The 24,681-nt window shown below is 36.3% G+C and overlaps 2 protein-coding genes and 1 long non-coding RNA gene across 3 annotated transcripts in view; all 3 read left to right on the forward strand.

Moving 5' to 3' along the window:
* The window catches only part of LOC112560314 (ADAM 17-like protease), a 52,222-nt gene that overhangs the window by 22,084 nt on the left and 5,457 nt on the right, over positions 1 to 24,681 (forward strand). The gene's annotated exons all lie outside the window — the stretch shown is intronic.
* Positions 9,394 to 10,845, forward strand: LOC112559180. The gene is made up of 3 exons (XR_003098298.1): positions 9,394 to 9,485; positions 9,760 to 9,798; positions 10,064 to 10,845. It is a non-coding gene; the product is annotated as an uncharacterized LOC112559180 (long non-coding RNA).
* On the forward strand, positions 11,615 to 24,669 carry LOC112559089 (ADAM 17-like protease). Its single transcript, XM_025230013.1, has 15 exons — positions 11,615 to 11,912; positions 13,915 to 14,050; positions 14,320 to 14,453; positions 15,026 to 15,114; positions 15,314 to 15,423; positions 16,137 to 16,183; positions 16,501 to 16,619; positions 17,121 to 17,210; positions 17,737 to 17,832; positions 18,933 to 19,065; positions 19,853 to 19,951; positions 20,936 to 20,941; positions 22,183 to 22,299; positions 23,681 to 23,750; positions 24,540 to 24,669. Exons 1-14 carry the CDS (start codon positions 11,819 to 11,821, stop codon positions 23,713 to 23,715), a joined length of 1,305 nt encoding a protein of 434 aa, XP_025085798.1. The 5' UTR covers positions 11,615 to 11,818; the 3' UTR covers positions 23,716 to 23,750; positions 24,540 to 24,669.

The following is a 24,681-nucleotide window of genomic DNA, read 5'->3' on the forward strand; positions in this document are numbered from 1 at the left end:
AATACACATCATAAGTCGTTTTCCGGATGATGGAATTTTACCTTAAAGGGCTTTAATATTCAAAGAAAAAATATTTTTTGTGCGCAAGTTTTTGATATGAGTCAAGATTGTAATTCGATAGGTCATAAGAATTTAATTGTTACTAAGGCGACAGGTGCCACACTTCTTGGGTTGTCTGTCATTTCACACAGAAATTAATGCCTGCAAAATTTGCTGTAAGGAGGTCCTTGGCAACAAAAAATACGGCTCATGTATACCAACTGAAACGTCTCTTGGCTCTGGAGAACCCTGCTACAAAGGTTTATGCAATGAAGTGAGTGAAGGGTGTGAGGAGATTAAAGTTCGTTTTACTTCTCTGGTGAAAAAGTGTACAATGTGTATAATGCTAAATGTTTTGACCATGGATCAACATCGCAGAAGAAACAAAATAGTATAGCGTTTAGTCTGACTCATGCTATCTAGACATCTGGATGTCCATCTAGGATACATAACTGAAAACTTGTCTAAACTAGAGGTCGCGTGTAAACGTATTCGCGATTCTACTGGTGTAGTTTCCATTCTATCATCAGAAAGGAAAGTGCGTATCAGAGAAGGAGGAACCTTGCGGCAATGGCGTCTTAGACGAAAACGAGGAATGCGACGCTGGAGAGGAAATCAAAGAAAACCAACATAAATGCTGTAACAGTACTTGTCATCTAAGAGCATCTGGGCAATGCAGGTAAACTAGTTTTTTGTGTCTCCACGTACTAACATTTCGATCATATGAGATAATATTCCAGTTTATTTTAATTTTATTTCTATCCAAGCTGGTATTTTAGGAATTTCTATAATTATAATTTAGACCAGTACTTAAAGCATCTACGCTGGCACGCAACAGTTCCTGGTAGCACGCTTTAATTAATGCAAAAGGTAAAAGAAGAAATGAGACGGTTGGGTTCAGTTATTTGCATACCCGTGTATTTTTAAAAAAAGAACAATCAGTAACAGGGCATCTTGAAGTATTCATTCTTTTCTGGGTGTTTACAGTGGTGTCAGCGATCCGTGCTGTAAAGACTGCAACATCACACAAGAAGGAACTGTTTGTGGAGATCCCAATGAAAATCCTTGTTGGGAGCGCGCAAAGTGCGAGTATCCTTTTGTTGTTTTATGAAATGGACAGTTGATAATGCCACAGACCTGTATTAGCGGACTGCTGGCAGAAGATTTATTTCCAGTTAACTGCTAAAACGAGGTAGGTGTTTACAAACCTTTCTTTAGTCCCATTCATTGTCTAGGTTCGCCGAGACTAGCAGCGAACTTCGCAAGAGGCTAAGCGTTGGTCTCGGCAGACAGCAATCCACCTAAACACGTCCGTAATTAAACCTAACGCCTCTCCCTTCACCCTGTACCCTCAAATGTCTATGTCATATTATAAGTCAAATGATAGAGTTTTCATGCATGATAATTTTGATTTGTCTGTCTGACTTCCTCTGCACATTGATTCTTACGACGAAGCAGTGGTGTGTTGTGAGTAAAACATATTTGCAGTTATTTCTGATTGCATTTTCGTCTGTGTTTGATTTTTGCCTTCATATATTTCCTTGACGGTTGATGAGTGGCGTTTCCGCCGATTGTCCGGTTCCTGAGCTAAAAGAGAATGGAATAGCCTGCCATGGAGAGTATGTCATGTCTTTTGTACCGCTTTTTGCATACATAATTCTTATTTTATTAGGAGTTATTAAAAACATCAATATTTACATTAAATTTAATAGAGGTGTAATTAGTGTTTAAAATTGTCAAAATGGATGACAGGTCATGAGACTATTCAATACAAGAGAGCTTGATACAAGTGACCGAGGTGCTATACAGCACCATGCTGTACACCACAGTAAACCTCTTTTCAAACAACAGCTGGCGGTGCTAAATCTGCCCTCTGTCGTTTGTACTGCTCAACTTTATCTTGGAGAACATTATGCAAGAAACCTTCCATGTATTTTTTGATTGGTTGTAGACATGTATCAAGTTAGTTTGCGCTTTGCAGTGCAACCGATCTCTGGTAGACACTAACAACAATATTCTAGACCTCACGCACATACTGACAAATGAGTTGCATATTTGGATGGAAGTCACTACTAACACAAATAGACATAATCAGTACTAAAATTGCACAGCAAATCAAACTTCTTTGTAGACTAAGAACAGCGTGAGTGCGAAACATTAGATAAAGAAAAGAATAACATAACATTAAGATGCCAATAAAATGTTGGCCCTAAGAACTAATACCTCCATTGTAACTAAAGCAAAAATAAACAAAAATTATTTATATTGGCAATAAAACGTAAACAAAAATAATACAACCGAAGAGAATATAAAATTCAAATATACACAATATTATTTATGGGTGAGGAAAATGATTTGTTTCTTTTATTTCAGAGGCCGGTGTGTTTACGGCAGATGTATTACCAAGGACTGTAAGGAGCTTGGAAAAAATAATAATCGGCTCTACAGGGCCTGCATGTGTGATAGCGGTAAGATTTTTAAACTGCCTTGAGAATTAATCTTATTGACACCAAGCTCGTGTCTTGGCATCGCCTTGCCTACAAATAGAAATGTGCATTTAAAAAACAAAACAAAAACAAAAACAAAAAAAATCATCATTTTCATCATCAACAGCAGTAGCATCAGCATCAGCATAATCAGCATAATATCCATCATCATAAGAATCATCATCATAATAATAATCATAATAATAATCATCATCATTTAGTGCCTCTCCCAACCATCAAGAGAGGCTCCAAGTGCATTACAAAAACAGAAAAATACAATAATGATAACAACCACTAAGGGTTTAAAGTCTGCAGTTTTGTAACAGAAGAATAATGCCTTATTACGAAGTATTTGAGAATATCCATTGACCAACAGGTAGAACAAATACTATTTTCATTGAGAGTGCAGTCGACGTCCTGTACACGCACTGTTCTTCGAGTCTAAACACGTAGCAGAAAATACAGTGACTAAGCACGATTGGTAGATGAAAAAGTGTGTAATGTGCATATGGCTCAATGTTACGACCATGGGTACAAGTGACGGAAGAGAAAATAGCAAAGACGTCTGATGTCTGTTCAGTGAATAGTCTGTCAGTATAGTACAGATACATGTATATGAAAGTTTGTTGTAAAAATATTCCCAGGATCTCTTGGAATGATACTAAGATCTCCGATATTTACCAAACGGATTATATGAATAATGACAGTTCACAATAAAACTGTATCAAACGAGAGTGACATAACATAGCACGAATAACAGTAAAATATAAATTGTAACAACCCGTTAATAAATCCTTAAATATAAATCCTATGGCGTTCTCAGATAATGGAATTTTACCTTAAAGGGCTTTAATATTAGCAGAGAACAATATGTTTTGTGGGCAAATTTTTGATAGGAGTCAAGAAGGTAATTCAGTAGGTCATCAGAATTTAATTGATACTAAGGCGACAGGTGGCGCACTTGCAGTCTTCGCCAACAATTTTTCCCTCATTGTGTTAGCTGTAACTTTACTCAGAACTGATTATGTTGTTTATTCCAGTGATCGATGCCTGCAAACACTGCTGTCAGGAAGACCTTGGCAACAAAATATACGGCCCATGTTTCCCAATAGAAACGCCTCTTGGCTTTCGAGAACCCTGCTACAACGGTGTATGCACTCAAGTGAGTCACTGGTTAAGACAGTGTTAAGATTTAATATTAAAAACAAATTGTGTAACTTTTATATATTTTTTCAGACGGACTGATGACATATATATATATAATTCTGCATGTCAATCAAGGCTACGAAAGCTTGAAACCTTTTCTGAACTAAAAGTTGCGTGTAAAGGTTGCATTATATTCGCTATTCTACTGGTGTAGTTTCCATTTTATCTGCAGAAAGGAAAGTGCGTGCCAGAGAAGGATATTCCTTGCGGCAATGGCGTCTTAGACACAGAAGAGGAATGCGACGCTGGAGAGGACAGCTTAAAAAACCAAGATAAATGCTGTAACAGTACTTGTCATTTCAGAGAATCTGCACAATGCAGGTAAACTAGTGTTTTAAGTATCTCCACGTGCTAACATTTCGATCATATGAGATAATATTCCAGCTTACTTTTTATTTTCATTCCCATCCAGGCTGGTATTTTAGGAATTTCTATAATTTTCATTGAGACCAGTACTTAAAACATCTACGCTGGTCACGCATCAGTTGCTGGTAGCACGTACCAATTAATGCCAAAGGTAAGAGAAGAAATGAGACGGTTGGGTTCAGTTATTTCGCATACCAGTGAACAGTGACGTTAACCACTATGGCATGCAACGCTTGCGTCTTGTAACTTTTAAACAAGAACAATCAGTAACAGGGCATCTGTAAATACTCATTCTGTTCTGGGCGTTTACAGTGGTTTCAACAAACCGTGCTGTAAAGACTGCAAAATCGCGCCAAAAGGAACTGATTGTGAATCTAACTTTGAACTGCCGTGTATGGAGAGCGCAAAATGCGAGTATCCTTTTGTTGTTTAATCAACTAAACATTTGATGATAACTAACGCCTTTCACTTCACCCTGTACCCGCAAATTTATATGTTATATTATAAGTCAAATATTAGAGTTTTCACATTGATCCTTACGACGAAGCAGTTTTGTGTTGTGAGCAAAACATATTTGCAGTTATTTCTGATCACATTTTCGTCTGTTTGACTTTTGCCTTCATATATTTCCTTGACGGTTGATGAGTGGTGTTTCCACTGACTGTCCGTCTGCTGTGCCAAAAGAGAATGGAATAGCCTGCCGTGGCCAGTATGTCATGTCTTTTGTACCGCTTTTTGCATACATAATTCTTATTTTATTATGAGCTTTAAAAAATACATTAATATTTGTATTAAAGTTAATAGAAGTGTGATTAGTGTTTAAAATTAACATTATAAATCTGAGAAATGTATAGAGATAGAAACCGAAATTACAATATCATTGGCTTCAAACTGCCATTTTATTGTCATAAAGGGATGACATGTCATGAGACTATTCATCTTTTCAAACAACAGCTGGCGGTTCTAAAGCTGCCCTCTGTCGTTTGTACTGCTTAACTTTATCTTGAAGAACATTATGCAAGAAACCTTTCATGATTTTCTTTATTGGTCGTAGACATGTATCAAGTTAGTTTGCACTTTGTAGTGACACCGATCTCATGGTAGACATTAACAACGATCTTCTAGACCTCACTCACAGACTGACAAATGAGTTGCATGTTTGGATGGAAATAACAAGAACAAAGAGACATATTATCAGTGCAAAATTGAACAGCAAATCAGACTTCTTTGTAGACTAACAACAGTGGAGTTTAGTTTTATCACTTACATGGGAGACATTAAAAACTGCAACAATCCAAATAGAATTGCAATAGTCACAGCAGATGACCATGCTTTGTCACATCATAAAGTTTTTTCGAAGCATTGGCTATTCCATTCTGCCCTGTGAGTGCAAAACATTAGGCAGAGAAATAAGGATTCAAGCGTTGAGATAGTGAGAAATGTCACTCGCGAGCCAGCCACTAGCAAACTACAGTCAAAAATAGTAATATTTGTAATAAAACCTAAGCATAAACAAAAGAAAAGAAGAGAAGATAAAATATAAATACACACAAAATTCGTTATTAGTGTTTTGTTTTTGTTATTTCAGAGGCCAGTGTATTAACGGCAGATGTATTACCACATACTGTAAGGCGCTGGGAGAAAAGGATAATCGGCGCTACAGACCCTGCATGTGTAATCATGACGGTGAGATCTTTAAAGTGCCTAGAGAATTAATTTTATTAATCAAACATCATCAATCATCATCATCATCATTAATCATCATTGATCATTAATCATTACCATTATTAAACTATCAATCATCAGTCAATCGTTAATCAATCATCAATCAATCTATCAATCAATCAATCATCCTCTTCATCATCATCATCATCATGATCATCATCATCATCATCATCTTCAAGACAGGCTCAAAGTTCTGTACAAGAACATAAACATACAACGATAATAATAGGTGGAAAGTGTTGCGATTGCACAAAAATAGCTTTTTTCAATTCAAAAGTATTTCATGGACTATCAGGAAAAGAAATATTACTAATAATCACAAGAAATATCAGAGATTCGTCATGTGTTAAGAGTAAGTCTTTGTTTTATGTTAGTGGAATAATAATAGTATTTTGTGAGGACGGTTGGTACTCAGCACGAATATCGTGTAGCCGTGCGGTAGTCGTTGTCCGTGTTCCGTGTAACGCGTTGTGATGGTCGAGTCGGTATTTGTGCTCGCATTCACAAACTTTCACAATGTATATTGATGTGCACATGTTGAAGAAAGTCATCGGAGACTGTCGGAAATGCCTATAATGTTTTTTAAATAAAATTCTACAGTCTTAAAACACAATAAAAGGTGACGCAAAATATTTGTTAACTTTGAAATAACGTAACTCAAACCACGTGCAAAATACTATGTGATTAATATGGGTGAATGTGAAACACCAGTTTGTGCTGAATCCAATAGTACATAACATAGCAGTTTCAAGTTTACGATAGCACCCACTTGGGGCCAAAGGTTGCAATTGGAACAAGTAATGTCAATACAGCGGGACACATTGACGCCAATATACAGAAGTACTTAGGCGAATATTTGTTGAACACTAATTCGACGAATGCTTGTGTTAAATGTGATTTTTTTTGTGACATTTCTGCCAGTGATGGGGCAACTGTGGCTGAACCTGGATCAGGATCAGATCCCCAGTGTCCATTTATAAAACCTGAGAGAATATCGCAGTTGATTATGATGACACTTTCCGCGTTAGAACTGTTTGTGACATAAGGAATAAATATAAAGCAATAATCCCATTCTTAAAGATACTGATACTACTTTACGGACGTGAAACGGGGAAGTCGACATCCTGATCTCGTACAGAGAACATAAAGCGATGACTTTGTACGAAAGCCGTTTACAACACGCTTATTACTTCAGGAATCCCTCCTTGCAACAGTGAAGCGAGGTAGGTTGGCCTGGTTTATCCACGGAGCTACATTATAAATCTCAGTGGGTTTGTCCATGTAGCTCGCAACGATACCTTGTCAGAGTCTGTCCTTTAATGTACAATGGAGGGAGTTCAGCGTGCGGTGGACAGGGCAAGAACGTGAACGAGGGGACTGGTCGTCCTGTGCAGGATCTGCTCACTGTGGCCCAAAAGTGGAGGGCTTTGTCAGCTACCATGTATATCCAGACGCTCCCTCCAACGACTGGTACGAGTCAAGGGATGAAATACTGAGGACTGTATGGAACATGTTTGGAAACAATACAAAGCTCAGATGGCATTCCCCCATGTTACCTACATTAGTTAGCTAAGGTTAGTCTCGCGTATCGTGTTTCTCGGCCAGCTCATGCAGCACTCATTCTGTCTGTTACCAGCTTCTGTAGCCTGCAAGCGCTGCTGTCTGGAGGTCTTTGACAACAATACAAATGGTCCGTGTTTCCCTACAAACAAAACCCTTAGACCTGGACAACTCTGCTACAACGGTGAATGCAACGAGGTGAGTCGTGGGAAAGACTATGTGTTAAAGTGTCAAGTGATTTTGTGTTGATTAATGATTTCAATCTACGAAGATTGCCTTCAAAGAGCGTGAATCGTTTTTTTTCAGAAAGGACTGTGTATTCCATTGGAAGGCCTTTTTACTGTCCGGCTATTCAAGTTTCTTCAACAATTTGGATTTTGACACTCTTGGTACAGGCCAGATTTTCTTCTTTCGAAAATGTGAAAAACCTTCTATTAATATTTCTCTCAAATAACAAATTTTCTGTTCACATGTTTAGTTCTAAGTTTACTGTAAGACTTATGAAAAGGAGTCATTAGATACACTCAAACACTCATCCTGGTTACGACACTTGCATGTTTTCTTTTTCTTTTTCTAAAATTCTGTCACATTTATTTTCTGCACAATCATCTGTCCTTCGTGGCTTCAGTTTTTCCCTTGTTTGTATGTGGAGGGTGTAACTGGGCAGTGATCGATCTTATCGCCATTTCTACGTGCCAGACACGTTATTGATTCCACTGATGTTGTGATATTGTGTCAACGTCAGCTGACCTTATGCAGTGTACCAAATGTCACTTATGTTGTAGTTCGTTTGTGTGTGTTTGTGTGATTTGCCCATATGATTTACTAAATTGTGCTGTACTCTATTGTAATTCTCACCTTTGCTTAGGGCTACCTTCAAGTGTTTGCTGTATTCTGGATGAACTTCCTTGGTCTGTTTAGTGTATATATTTCTACTTTCTATAGGGGACTGATTTTTACACGTTGACAGTCCAGTCCTGATATTTATTCGATTTGATAACATCGCCTCAATCTTCATATTTTCTCTTTTAAGCCCAGAAGTCTTAGAACGGCTCAGTAACGTGGTGTCCTGTTACAAACTTTTGCCATTAAAATATGATAACTGACATGGACCTGTATTTTTTCTGCAAGTTCGCAGACAGGTGTTTCTTAAAGACCATACTGAAGAGCGCTGTTTTTTTATTAAAAAAAAAAACCAGATATGAATAGATACCTAAATAACATACTAATTCTGTAATTTGGAGCTCCTTACACACATCCGTTGATGAGATATTTACCTGAAGAGTGCTCGTTTTACATCTGGAATTATTTCCATGTGCCAAATCTCACTCCTGCGCTGGACAGCGGTGTCACGTTAGTTTTTAGTTAAGCCACTCGATGTGGTTTTTGTTTGTGATACACTCCAGTAGATTCAATCAGAGCAATTTCAGTTTCATTCTCCACAAAAAGCAATAGTTTTAGGGACACGAAATATTTTCTATAGCCTTTAATGCATTAAATTATAATTATAAAAGTATAAAATATTTTTTAGATATACCTTGAGACCCCAAAATATCTAAATTATGCGATGAAAAAATACTCGCCTTTGATTTTACTTCTGTTTCCGCGAGAGATGATTAGATGCTCAAAATGTTTAGGAGAGAGGCTGAAAAAATAAAAATAGAATTTTTTAAAACTCAGGTAGCTTTGAGTTGTCGATTGAGCAGTAGGAAAGAAGAAAATGAAGAGTCAAAACAGGAAGAAAAAGCCTCTCCTGTCGCTGGCCACCAGTTGCTACGAACGTGTCAGACATTGTACACGTATATCTTTTTGTTGCTTTTTCTTTAACGAAAAAAAACTTTCCTCGCTATTATCGTCATACTGTTACCTTGGGACTAATTTAAAATCAGTTTTATTTCTGAAGACGTAGACTGTGTATTTTGAAATGGTAATTTACATAGTAGAACTTTCTAGTTTAAAATTAATCGTGGATTGAAACTTTAAGAAGCAAATAATTTTGTTGTTTTTCAAAGCGGAGACCATGAAGACTAACCTCGTCATGACTGTCGTGTATTTCTGACAGCACTGTTCTGGATCCCAATCAGCTGCTGCATTTCCTGCATGGTAAGTTCTGATCCTATAAACATTCCAGCTTGTCTCACATCCAACAAATATAACAACATACTCGTAGTTGAGTTTCTTAGGCTTAGTTTTCCTTTCACTCTCTTTTTATACAGAAACCATCAGCCATATTCTATTTTTCTCGGCTTATATATATATAATTTTATTTTTATGCACACCACAACATTTCTTACATTAAGACGTGTATTTTAATACGCTCACGTTATTCTATATCTTATCAATTTGGACTCATTGTGTTGTATGATCTTTTGCACAGGACAGGAAAAAGAGAAAACACGTATCTAAGTACTCGATGGTAAGTGCGAAGAGCTCAGTTTCCTATTACCTTTTTGCTGGTCTTTGCCATAAATAAAAGTATTACTAAAGACTCCCTAACGTCAATAGTCAGGAACTTTGATTCTTTCTTTGAATGTTAGACTGTATAATACAACAGTAAATGGAAGATACAATTAGAGCAAGACCACTTATCTTCCCGCTTTTAATGATTATTTCAATCTTTTCTTTAAACGTCTTCGTCTTCTGTAGAATGTATGAGGCAGGTAATATTTTGTTCTTTTAAGGCACGTGAAGAGGCAACCACTGAAATAACTTCTTCGGTCGATTATAGCCAGTCTTATAAAATGCGGTGGGTGAATCGGGAAGGATCTTCAGTCGATCCACCCTCACTACCGTAAAGTCCAACGCCTGCCAAACGCCAATGAACGGGATGTGGACAAGAATAAAATAAGTCCATCAGTACTGTAAGAAACAGTATTAACAAGAAATATTTCAAAGTCTGGCCTAAACCGACAGACTAAATAAGACCTAAAATATATTTTGTCTTTTCTGATCAAAGACTATTACTTTATAAAATGTCGCAAATACCACCGAAGAATATAACATTTCTTAAATTACATATTTAAGACTTGTTTCTATAACTTAACACTGTCTTAAAGAAGCAAATTAAATTCCAATGCTTTTAAACAAGCCGCTAGGAAACATGTCCTGACGAGGCTAACAGTATACATCGAGTTTTATCTCAGCAAAAAAATATAGATAAAAAGTTTATAAATTTTTGTGTGCACAGCGTTTCTATGAAATGGATTATTTAAATAGGTTTAACGCCTTTATTTAAGTATTAGCTCGTTTCAGTTTGACTTGTTTCTTTGGAATGTATTTAAAAACAATTCTGGTTGTTCAAGCACATGACGCTGGACACTGAACTATTTCGAAGTAAGAAGTGTTTATATACATTGCCACAGACTGATTACAAAACTACATTTTCAATATGAACAATTAGCTCATTGACAATATATTTTAAATTTGTTCTTTAGTAGTTTAGACGGATTTGAAAAGTTTCTTTACTCAGAAAAGAAAATAAAACATTTTTAAAGAAACGTAATTATTCAGAAACTTTTTGTGGAAAGATTGTGTGCCTTCCAATTGTTATGCGCAGAGTAAAGAATGATGGAAGAGATTGTTTTGACATCTTTTGTTGTTGAAATTTTGCAAAGGAAAAAAACTGAAATTTGAGACATGAGCTGACGACACTAGAGTTATCAACTTGCAACATCATCATCATCATCATCATCATCATCATCAGCATCAGCATCAGCATCAGCATCATCAATCATCAATCATCAATCATCATCATCTGACAAAACTAGCGTCATTGACTTGCAGCCTTGTTTCCCCTTCCTTCCTTCGTATTTTGTCCATGTCTTCAGATATTATTATTATTATTATTATTATTATTATTATTATTATTATTATTATTATTATTATTATTATTATTATTATTATTATTATTATTACTACTACTACTACTACTACTACTACTACTACTACTACTACTACTACTACTACTACTACTACCGAGATGGGTACTTTGTGTATTGATCTGAAACTACATTTGAGTTAACTCCTTTTTTACTAGTCCCCTCACTTTTTTTAACTAAAGACTTATTTGCTTGTTTCAGATGTCTAATTATCATGAACGTGGGAATATACGTTCATGATAAGTATATATATATTAAATTTTATGAAACTAAAACTCACAGCTCTGGTTTTCATTTGATAGATGACGTCTGCTTTGCGAAACGTTCTGAGTGACGTAGACGATGATGCATACTTCTTAGAAGAGCATCATGCAATATCAACTGTGTGCGAAACTAGGTTTCTGGCATCCTGATACAATTTCTCTCAGAGAACCGAAGTGACAACAGTAAAAGCTCACAGCCTGTATTTGACAGTTTTCTGTTTCAGTCTTAGCGTGCATACCTACACTGATATAAATTGTCGTCAACGCGTCAAGGATGCGACTGTAGCTGTCAAGGATGGTTTGCTTTTTGGCACTTTTCATTTTACTTCAGTGCATCCTTCAACATACAGTCACTGCTTTGGAAAACAGAGATCCAAATATAGAGGAAAGTAAGTTGTTTGAAGTTCAATTCACACCAGTTGTCGAGTTATTACTTTAGTTAACAAGAACAACAACAAAGTTATTCTAAGATCGCTAGGATTCTGGATCTTTATGGCTTCCCTATTACCAATAAATAAATATTTCAGATGAATATTAATACTACTGTTTACATGTTTTATAGTTAAAGTATTGAAATCATTTGTTTTTCCCTTGTTTGAAACGATAAAATATGTTGACAATTTTGTGACTGTTCCCTTTTCTTCTTTTCTACACCATTTTATTTCTACTGCCACGTCAGCGCCATCTTGCCATAACTTTTAGATCTGTGCATTAACAGTGTCAACTACAGACTGATTCCTTTTCTACAATTGCTGAAGTTTTTTTGATGGTGAGCTGTCACAGCAAGGTTCGTGCACAGTAAACGCTGGTGTGATAGGAAAAAAAAACAGTGTTGCCTTCTCTATAGATAAATCCAAATATACAGACCTTTTTTTTATAAATTTGTTTCTGCTTTTATCTTACCATGGTTCACAAAAATTCATTGCTACATTCCTGATTATTACCAAATTAGTAGCAATATTAAAATCTTATTTCTCTCGATACGTTTACTGCTTGATAGTGAAATTTCAAAAACATACATAATCACAAGTCTAACACGAGAAAGACGCCAGTAAAAATACTGAAAAGCAATGTACCTCCAGCCAGTTGGGTGAATGGAAATCACGCTATGTACGGCAAACGTGTCGGAAAGGAAGCATCCTGAAACTAGCTTTGAGTTACCACTGATATTTATATACATCCGAAAGCCGTGCACAACTGGATCGTGGGACATTCCGAAACTTTCTAAGTCTGACATGTCATGCGTCTCCGGACGGTAATTCTGCGCACAAAACAACAAGTTTTTAAAAAGACAATTTTATATGAATGTACTCAAAAGTGCAAAATAATTTTTTCCTTAGGCTTTGAACTTTTTTTTACCCTTTGTAGTACATTTTAAATAAAAGTGTATTTAAATTTTTTTTTTTAATTTGTTAGGGGTTTTTTGTAGTCTTTTTTTTTTGTTTTACTTTTCCCCGACTTTTTGGACTGAACTAGGGGAGATAAGTTTAGTTTACTAGCACTACGACAGCAGTTACAGATTTTCCCGAACTTGGCCTGCACCATCTCATACAAAATCAACTTAAAATATTGTACTGTTTGTTGACTGCTCGAAATGATTTAATATTCTGTTGTCACCGGAAATAACGAGATAAGGACGATGATAACTGAGTGAAAAAAATCGAGTTCAAAATCCCACTATACAGGTTAGTAAACATATACACTGAGTTAAAAGTGTGTAATAAAAATAAAATCAGTCACTGTCTTTAGAGATAAAATATAGATATTTGTACATGGTTTGATATATATATATATTAAAAAAACCACTTTGAAAATAGATAGAAGACATGCTGAAAATTCAAAATAGATAAAAACTAAGATTTTCGTAATTTGGGTGCCGCGTCTCAAAACAGTAGCTTTTCTGTCTTACATATTTACAGATTATTCAGGTAATATTGAGAATTTATTGAGCACTTGTCTGAGACGCTGGTAAAATATTAGATTCAAGTTTACACACACACACACACACAAGCTAATTTAAGTGTGGTGAAATGTTGTGTCACGTTGGTCACAAACACAGGATTAAGGTTGCTTTTACTGTAATTTAACGTTTTAGTTGACACACTGGCGAAAAAGCCCCAATCTCCCACCTCTCCTGTTCATTCGCAGTTTTAACAAGATTTTAAGGCTTTTACGGGAAAGATTTAAAAGCTGTCGAAATCCATGAACTCTAAAAAAGTAGAAAATGAAAACCACATAAAGACATGTTCAAAGTGTTTCACGGGGTAGGATAGGAACAGCCAATACTTGTTTAATACTATGCTCTGCTGCTGTTTACTACTCCCACACATTAAGGAGAGAGGATGAGAAAAGAAAGAGTTAACTCCTACTTTGACTTGATTTTTAAAACAGATAATCTACACAAACAGCTGTTTCACTACGAGACCTTGAAGAAGTCGGATATTTCTCTGCACGTCCGCCACCATCGGGATGTTGACACTGGACACGTAACGGCCAGAACTTACGTCACGTTCTTCACACTAGGAATGTGAGAGACAAATTACAAACACATATTTATAAGTAAATATGTAACACATGCCAGGCCTGTCAAATTGAGGAATGCTATGTTAAGCGGAATATAACAGATTTTAATAATTAAAATTAAGCTCTGTTTATATGAAGGTAAATTAGCGTGTCTATGAATTACTAGCGACCGAGGTACGTGTATGAGTGCGAAGTTTGCTTTTATATATAGATAATGCAAACATTAAAAATATCTTTTAAGCTCATATATGAAGGAAATACTGCTTTTCTCAGGAACTTCAGTATGGTTTTAAAGGCAGGCTCTCCTGTATTGGCACCTGGACTTCGAGCCCATACTGTAGACAGGAACGGCAAGTATGAGCCCCTTCATGTAGACTCCAACGATTTTCTCACAGGACATTTACAAGGTTTGATATTTTCTTATATTTGTAAAGCTGCATTGAATCATTCTTGAAACCGCGGTCTATTTAATTTATCTAGGCACAGTATACTCCTTTTGCATAATGAAACCTGAACATTTTAAAAGGTGTACTTGTTCTTTAATAGTGTCTTTTATTTTCCTGCTAATTTTTCCTTTTTTTTTTTAAACAAAATGTATACTGCATTTTTTCAGTCGTTCTCCCTCTTGTCATTTCTTGCGACAGTTTAGTTCGTTCGTCGTTTGCAGCTGTGATGTATGCTTAAAAACCATATGTCTATTGCTCTTTATAGGAAAGATGAGTGTAAATACTTTGACAGAGATTTCGTATATAACACGGATTGTGTCGCTCCACAATATTGTTCTGAAACAACCTTGGCTGATGTACTAGTGGAAGACATGAACACAAAGAAGAAATACCTCACTCATTGTTACAATACCAGAGACTTGCATGATTCCTGGACACTGGAAATTATAAAGAGGAACAGGTCGGACACCGCACCAACGATAGAGTTTTTAAGCAAGAATTAAAGGAGGAATGATTTTTCATTTTCTTTGCAGAGGACAAATCTATTCATGTGTATGCTCATTATGAGGAAGACATTCTCTGCACAACAGTTTACTTCCCCAACGAAACTTACTTTACCGAGGTATTATTGTAATAACTATTGTATTAAAAATAAAGTTCAAGTGTTTACAGCTGTAAATTCATTCTATTATTTGTTCCTTTTTTATACTTTCTTTCCTTCGATCTTTAGCGACACTTTTGTAACTGAGAAATATACACAGAATTATGACCAAAACATAAAGTATAAAATTACATTTATTTACTTGTTCGTTTTTCCCCAGCCGTCTTGGAGACATCTTCCTTCATCAAGTGGATTGGATCTGATTAGTTACAGGCTTTCTGACGTTAACTGGAATAATATGGGTGACTTTCCCAATCCAGTGATATTACCGTATGTAGCTTTTAATAACAATGATTAACAGAGATAAAATAATTTGCCATAATTTAACTTTGGTGCAAAGCTTATTAAAATTCGTTCAAAATTCACTTTTAGCTATTATGTGTGGTGAAGAATACAGCTGTGTTTTTTTTCATAATATATTACTTATTGTATTAAGAAATTAATAATGAATTGTGTTTATAAATAATAGATTCACTTTAAGTGCGCTAGTGTCAGATGCTTTAAGATATTCTTACAATAAGTAAGACGTGCGTTATTGTATCATATCAATGAAGAGGATGAATTTTATTTCATATAATGATGTCAGTGTAAGATAAATCTACGAAAAACTTTTATTCCCCCCCCCAAAAAAAAAAAAAAAACACATTGAAAATAATCTGTGAAGTTTAAACTACTGATAGTGATGCCAACTAAAGGAGATAATATTGTGTATAACCTTGCTATGCTTTTAATATAGAGGCTTAGTAAAACCTATTTTACGCTAACGATATTCATCTTCCACTATTGTGTATTATATTATTTTCTATGTAATATATAATATGCCAGTCTCTATCACTGAGCTCAAAGACCTAACAAAATGAACTATTTGTAATTATATTCGTATTCATAATGTACAGATAGTACAAAGCTACGATGACGGTCCTTCAAACATACATAAATCTATGAAATTTCTGACGGTCCGTTGCTTCACATTTGCTTTACAGACATTTTTCAAACGGGTCAACTTCAAGCGACAAACAGCATCAGAAATGTAAGTGGTGACATACACATTTTACACATCAAAATTTTGTACACTTATTACCACTTAGAAGACAAAATATTTCTGCACAAACATCAAAAAAAAAAAAACTAGGTCTAACTGAATACATACGATTTTTCAAAATCTAATCTAATATGGATGTTATCATAATATTAATTGAAGATAGTTTATATTTTCGTGGAACCTAGCAAACCCCAACTTATGTCAGTTTAGTCAAGTAATTGAAATTGTGAGTCATTATTAATAAAGAAATGACTGACTTGCGTTATCAAATCATTTAATATAATTATATAATTAATTTTCTGCAGTCAGACAAAAACGACAGAGTCAGTTTACAAAGAAACTGTGTTCCTTAAGACTTGTTGCTGACTATTACTTTTATAGCCAGTATGCCAGGTTCAGTGCTTCTCGTGCTCTTCAGGCAATGGTAAGTCGATTAATTTTTTAAAGTACGAATAATTTTAACTGTCATTTATTCTGCAATTGCATTGTCCATGCCACTTTCCTCTTAATTTTTTTTTTTTTTATTTAAACAAGATGTATTTTATTTGAAATCGTCTCCAAATCTCTAAAGTTGATTGCCTAAGTAAAAAGTCAAATAACAAAACATAAGACATTGAATCTTGTCTGCCTGCATGAATAAACACTAGCACTAGTGTAGGTTTTGTCTTGTAAAAGCCGCTTGCACTTAAAGATCGCGACTTTTGTCAGTACATCGCAAAACATTGGCACTGGAAAGCCATTGTAAATGAAGGCAGATCACTTACATGCACGCTGTCTGGAACAAATGTGAATGTTCTTTCTGCCACGGAGGTATAAACTCTTTCAGTTTCAGTTACATGCTTACTGCAGATTTTATGCGTACTTTAATGTGTATATCAGATAAATGATCTCACATTGATAAATGCAACATAAATACATGTCACAGGTGAACTCCATTCAAGAGGCAAACCGAATATACCAGGATACACCGTGGGACTTAGCGGAACCTTTCGGCTGGGGCTTTGTGATCAAACAGGTGTAAATGATTTCATTGTATATACGTCCCTGTCGTGTCTATGAACAATATAAGATAAAAAAAAACCGGTAAAATATTGCAGCTTTTCACATTAGCGATTCCTTCACGAGCCTTTTAGATCTGCCGTTGTATGATTGCGAAGAACTTGTTAGATATAATTGTCACCCAAAAAGTTTAGTGCGATTTTTCTAGTAATTTGGTGAAAGCTCAGTGAAATATATTGTTTCCTGAAATCTGGGCGAGCACTGCCAGTCCGTTCTCTGGATACACACCGCCAAACATCCCTGACCACAAAGATACTTATCTAGTAAATAAAGGTCCATGGCTGGGGCAGTATTTTGATTAGAAAGGTCAAAGAGAGTTGAGATTAGTTGACTAGCTCTAAATTATTCAGCCATCTCTTATTTGAGCTATGGTCATTAGTACTTAATCTTGAGCCACCATATTTTTACCTAAGCCATGACTAAGGTTCTGCACTTTGTCGTATCAGTCGCTAAACACTAATAAGGCCCATGTTACGTCTCAGATACTGGTTCACACAGAGTTATCAGACGGCTATTGGGGCGGACCATTCAGCTATAATCTTAAAGAGATGGAATCGAACCCTTTCCTCAAACTTGACGTAAGCATATCTGTGAATGATATAGCCCATCAAGTATGCTTTCATTTTGTGTTTTTATTGTCTCTTGTATCTTTAGAAATGCTGCAAATATGGAACTGACAAGCGTGTGCTTGCGGTCTACAATTAAGTACAGAGATGTAAAAGCCTTCACTGAGAGGACATATGTCTCTCATCTTGATTTTTATCTCGCGTCTTTGGCGACTATGATCAGTAGCATATGAACAGGCTTGATACAAATGCAGAAGTTGCCTTTTCAAACTTGAGGCCTTAGATTTTGACGAAAAGACAAAAAGTTTGTCTGTATTTAACTATTTTAAAGAAACTGTAAGAATGGCTGACATCTGCGAGAGCATGGTCTATGTTTTTTAAGCAAAAGGACAACGGTAAGCCGATCTCCTGAGCTGTTTGGAGAATGGAACACCAGAGCAGATGACATGCAATAAAATGAAAAATATTTTGTAGTTTATGTCATGTAGTGTCGGTACACTAGATTATGTTCATATGATGACTTTTAAAATTTGATTTATTTTAACAACGCATCCTGACACTTACTGACAAAGCGTCAGTGTCTGATGGCTACGTAGGGGTGGGCTAGTCGCACAAGAACACAGCAAACATCGAAATTGTCGCACAACTCTTATTCAGTTGGCGGTTGGCCTGCCGTCTCTCCACTCTCGCTTCCAGATCCAAAAAGCCTTTCTCAACCCTTAAGCTACACTACTTATTTCATCTCCGTCGAACGTTCCAGAACCATTTCTCCCCTTTTCCCATGGTCTCTTCGTGACCTTTCCCAGCCACCCCACCCAGTGGCGCCAGTGGTAACCCCACCCCGTCCTGTCTGGTCATGGTCTTCCCAAGATGCTCAGGCAACTTTGCAACTTCGGGTGTAACAATAGGTCCAGTCCCCAGTAGCCGCGGGTGGGCAGCTCAAGGCTGACTATTACGTATGCACCCGGCGTGAGAAAGGGACAGTCCTGGGAGCTGTTGGACCTCTACCCTCTACAAACAAAGACATAACTTAGTACACTACTAGAGTGCCACTATACTTATGTTTCATACGTAAGTTATTTTTTCATCTTTGTTCTCTCTGTTTTTATCAGGCTTTTAGTATACACGAAGATCTTCTGAAGTTCTGCTTGGCACACTTGTTTACAACCACTAGCTTCGAAAAGGGAATTGTTGGTTTAGGATACATGGCAAACGACAGACATCCTGGAGGAATATGCTCATCATGTGAGTAGTACAGTGTGTATCACAAAGTAGTACCGTGTACCAGTATGTGTCATTTATATGCTTGTGGTTGTGCGGACGTGTGTTTGTACTAACAGACTTAGTGTTCATGTCATTTTTTCTTCATTTCAGTCTTAGTAGTCTTCTTCATCAAAGACGAGGGCAAGGCTTTTACTTACTCCCGCAGTTCTTATGTCAATGGTTATTTATGTATAACAGAGTGTCAGCGAACCGAGAATGTTTACACACATGTAAATTATACACCTATTTATTTAACTATGTATGTATGGATGTTCAGTCGAATTTTGTAATTTATATCCAGTGAGAATGCAATATTAAATCTTTTAAGTGATAACACAGATGGGTGTAACCGCAACGCAACGAAAAAGGAGAATTTATCGTCGACATTCAAGATGAGACGCTTTTGCAAATGGAAGAAAGCCGTATAAAAAAAAACAACTAAAACAAAATAGTAACTTTTTTTTACATACAAACTTTTAATTTGAATGCACTAAAAGTGTAAGATAATGTCTCCTCAGGTCCCGGGATTTTCTTTGCTATGTATGACTTAAAATATAAAAGTGTGAAAGGCACTCTCTCAAGCTATTAAAAATCTGATCATCAGTGCCCCTCAAATTCTTATATTTTAAGCTATATGTATTGAAGAAAATCTTGAGACCTTAAGAAGAAATTCTTTTAGCTTTTTTAGTGCATTTCAAATAAAAACGTGTTTTTTAAAAACACATTTTTAGTTGTTGTTTGTTTTTTTTGTTTTTTTTTTACTTTAAAGATTACTATCAAATTATTCCAAGGACCGGCTTGACGACTACTATGACCACTACTGGATTGCATCTTGTTCGCACCCATCATCAGCTGGTCACCGTTCACGGTACTGTTAACTCTTGGTAGAACGCACTTCTAGAAAGACATTAATGTGGGTGTAAGTAGACAAACATGTCTATTAAATTATCCACAGGAACACATCCAAGCACCAAAAATCTCTCATCTGTCCTCTCCAGTTAGCTCACTCACTCTCTCACACACCTTTCTATATACATTCATTTATATTATGAATATTACATACCTACCGGCACATGCATATTCATCATACACGAATATTGTGATAAACGCACTGTTGCACCGTAGGTGTACAACGGATGATACAATAACAAAAATAATATGAAATAAAAATACCATTCTCTTTTACCAGTATAGTCTGGTCATTCAAAAAGGAATTGACTATCAGATGGGTGTGCACGAACATTAGCTGACCTGTTTCTTGTTCATTACTCACGAGAATGTGTCACAAGAACTGTATTACGAATAGAATAAGTAGTGTTCAGAAGTAATTGTGTAACCCTTTCATCGGGTGCTATAAAAACTCGGACAACAAACAATGTTACTCACCCATGCAAGCTGCACGACACTTAGAAACATTAGTGTTAGAGGTAGAAGGTTACAGCAAATATGCTACGACGACGTTAGTCAGTCTCAAAATCTGTAAAAAGAGCCACTTTATCAAGCTAATTCAAAGAAGTTTGATAACTGATTGATAATTATCTTTCAATCCAGTAGTGCCATTTTTTATGCCTTCTATGTGTTTTATTCCATAAAAATAAAACATTTTTTATAATTTAAATTTGAGTATCTAAAATAACGTTTGTCGATTCGGTGAGACAAACTAAAAGTTGATATGTGTTGTACAAAATTTATTGTCGAAAATGTTTCTGTGTGGAGTAACAGGTACTTTTCTCGATGTCCTTTCTGTTACTAAGCGCACTTTGCCATTATCGATAAAGTTTAAATAAGGAACGTTTTATCTTTTCATGTTCATCTCTCCCTCTACCCTTCTACTGGACTTCCAACTGTCAAGAGCTCGGTGAGCAGTATGATGCATGACACAATGGAATGAGATTAACATTTTTGATAGTGAAAAGCTATAGAGGTTGTATTATGAAATAATATGGGTTATACCTTTGTTAAGTTTGAGTTGTGCAAAGTATAATCTAGTGACTAGAGATTCCTGTGACAAGCGACGAACAAATCATGAACGTTTACTTTTACATCGAGAATACTGACTTTCAAAGAGAAAGTCATCTTTCAGACCGTAGACTCAACACAATGCAAAAAGCTAATGTTTTGTCGATTTGTCAGGACCGAGAAGCTGAAAAGTATTGCCACATAAAAGCATCACAGATGTCAGATCTGTACAGTAAAACCTCTTAGTGCCCAAATATAAATTACAAAATACGACAACAGGAAGTCAAATCTTTATTATGATGTATTTTTCTAATAAAGAAACAGAGGTATAATGTACCAAAATGCAGTTCAAAAACAAAGTATTTCGGGCTCATGTGTGCCTTACCGTGTCTACCACTGCCGCAACTTATTTCTATTATGACTACCACCCTAAGGCGTCTTAACGCCCAACAGTTTGTGTTTTATTCCATTTTTTTTCACAAATCCCTTGTTGAAAAGTATTGATTACATTTGAAAGTAGAATGCTTCTGTCTTACCGTTTGCCAGAGACTTTCTGGAGAAATAGCGCCACATAAATTAAAGTAACATTTTCAACCCCAACCCACATGACTTCATTTCTATCTACCACCCACCATGACCAAATCGTCCAAACATCCATAGCAGAATCACTCCAGGCTCGTGACTGATTGTTTGTGCCCTATCGCAACTTTTTTTTTGCAGAAATCACGCTTATAAAATATAAACAGTTTATTTTAAAAGAGTATCTTTGTCTACCACTTCAGGCGTGTTGATTGATCGTATATTTTTAACTGAAGAGTTAATTCTCTTATAAAATCTTTACTCAAGCGCAACAATGACGGAAGATATAAGCATGGCTATGAGAAATGACACAGAAAACCACTGTGACATGATGACTTTCACCGACATGTTAATAAATTACTTTAAATCTATAGATGATTGAAGTCATCGTTAGTGTAATGAAAGCAGACTGCTTGATTTCCACATTAAGATCTCTCTCAGTTACAACCAGCTTTTGGCGGATTAGGGAGGTTTTGCTGTAATACGTCATGTAAATATAGTGCTTTAATAATTACGGTACTTAAAATATGGGTGGTAATTTGGTACTTACTGCTGAGACAGGTCATAACTGGGGTTCTGATCATGATACACCTGGCCCATGCGCTCCTTCAGACGATGACGGTGGTCGCTACATTCATGTACGAACAATCCGTGCACGGATACCAGCCCAACCACTTTGTATGGCTTACATGCTCATTTGGTCATATTCATGTTTGTTTTAATTTGCGATTATTGGTGATATTTTATGTGTCCACTTATCAGTTTCTATTACATTTTTCTTAGACGATGGATTCATTAAAAAAACTAATTTCTTTGTCCAAAACAAATACTAAATGGCAGCCACCTCTACTGATAATATAAAGTTAGTGTAGAAAAATAATATTTCTAATAACATGATTTGTTTAAATGTTGTTGACATAACTAATAAATAAATAACACAGTCTAGAGCTCTCCCTAGCAGCACAGGGGAATGGGGCACATCTGGGTACCTAGCTATGAAGTATATAAGGAGAGGACGCATAATGCCTCGTTGTTTATTCTTTTATAGTTCATATGTTATTTGTTTTCCTGTCCCTTGGTTCTGTCCATGTTTCGTTCTTGTTCTTAGGCGCTAAGAGCATGCTCATTAGAAGTGTGATTATCCGCTTTACAAATTTTGCATTTATTTCTTTTTTCATGCTGAAATCGACGGTATTATGAAGCCTTTAAGCATACTTAGTGTGAGCTTGACATCCTCACTCCACTCCATCTTCCTCTTTGCCTACTGCGTGCCACTGTCAAATTAAAGGTCTACTTCCACCTTGCAAACCTTGGCATTTACCGTTTTCATGTGTCATATAGGTACGTTTTCATTCACTCCTATGCTACTCATATTTGCTATTATCTAAATGCAGCAGGGATATAGACCAAAGACTGTCGTTTCACAAATGGCGGGCAACACAGAAACCACGCTCTAGTGATCGACGTCGTTGACCTCTTTGACTCTAGAAGTCTGTGAACGTAAAGTCTGTGAAACCAAAGACTGCCTGCCTCGAGCCCGCGATGTCGGGGATGACAAGTACGAAAATAAAAGATACAGGAGAGGTAGAATCAGGGTATCGAGGTCTCTCCTTGTGAACGTGTTGCCACCCGTCTCTCTGTGGCTGTCCGTGCTGCTAGGGTAGCTATCTTTATGTTGATGTAAGTTCAGTAATTTGTGTTTCTTTGGTCTGTTTGATGCATTCACTGGGACTTCTTGAAATTTGTCACTTACAAAGGTTTTGTAATGAAGACGTTCAGTATTTTTGAATGGTTGGACATCGTCATATTAATTGACTTTTATTGAACACAATCAACGATATTTACATGAAGGATATTATTTGATTTCTTAAGACCATAATCTGAATTTGTTATTCGATGTTTACTTAATGCGTTTAAACATCGTGAATCCCATTTCTCGATTAGTTCTAAAACCAATTTTAATGTTTTAGCCATTTATTTATAATGTACTGATATCATTCACGTTTTGTTAAAATCCAGCCTGAGTACATCATCTGCAGTATGTTTTACAAATTTGCAGCGGTTTTCGAGTTGCAGCATAAGATCTATTTCTGAAACTCTGAGATGGGTAAGCCAGTATTGCTTTACAGGTAAGCTGCTAAAACGAGCGTATTATTATGTCTTGTTCCAACAAATTGTTTGATGACTTTTCACTTTTCTATTGAAATGAGTCTGTAATTTTGGAATTAATAGCACTTCCGTTAAAACATGGGCTTCCAATTATTACACCAGTCAGCAAGGTGAGAAAACTCATCCTTGAGCTAGAACAACACAGGTGGGACATTATGAGACTGGCAAAGGTCACATAATGAGGATTTGATCAGAAAACGGACGTAAGCCACATGCTCCAACACAGTGGAACGAAAACTAAATACTTTCGTAGAGAAGTGGTCGTCTGGCCGGCAGTCTGATCTTCATTCACAGTCATTTTACTTATAATAATCGAAGCGCTGTATGAAAGTTCAATGAATACCGAAAAATGCAACAACCAAGAGACAGAAGATGTACTGTATGACAAATGTAAAGGATGTGGCTAACAGCATGTCGTTCAGTGTAAGTCAGATTGTCACTGAAGACAGTGCTAAGTGTCGAGACATGTCAGCCGTTGGTCTCTCTTAAAATGGAACTTACCTTCAAATTAAAAGGCTAGAAAGATAAAACCTTTTCATGTTGATATAGAGGCAGAGAGTCATTTTTTTTCTCCAAATCTCCTGCGGTAGCTACAACAGTGATGCCATAAAGCAAGTGTGATGAGACAGGAGACGTTCAAAATATTGCAGTAGACACCGTGGCTGTCTATTCTAATCAAGCATTAGAAAGAATTTGCAGTGTGTGAGACCCAAGATGTTAAGTTACGCTATAAACTGTAAATGTTACAGATAGTACCACAGACACAATTTTATGCGGCAATGGAGTTGTTGACATTCTAGAGGAATGCGATGCTGGCGAAGACGGTCTGGAGGGCAAAGACGAATGCTGCAGCAGCATCTGTCTGCTCAGAGAAAACGCTCGCTGCAGGCA

This window comes from Pomacea canaliculata, linkage group LG1 (genome assembly GCF_003073045.1).
Source record: "Pomacea canaliculata isolate SZHN2017 linkage group LG1, ASM307304v1, whole genome shotgun sequence".
NCBI lineage: Eukaryota > Metazoa > Mollusca > Gastropoda > Architaenioglossa > Ampullariidae > Pomacea > Pomacea canaliculata.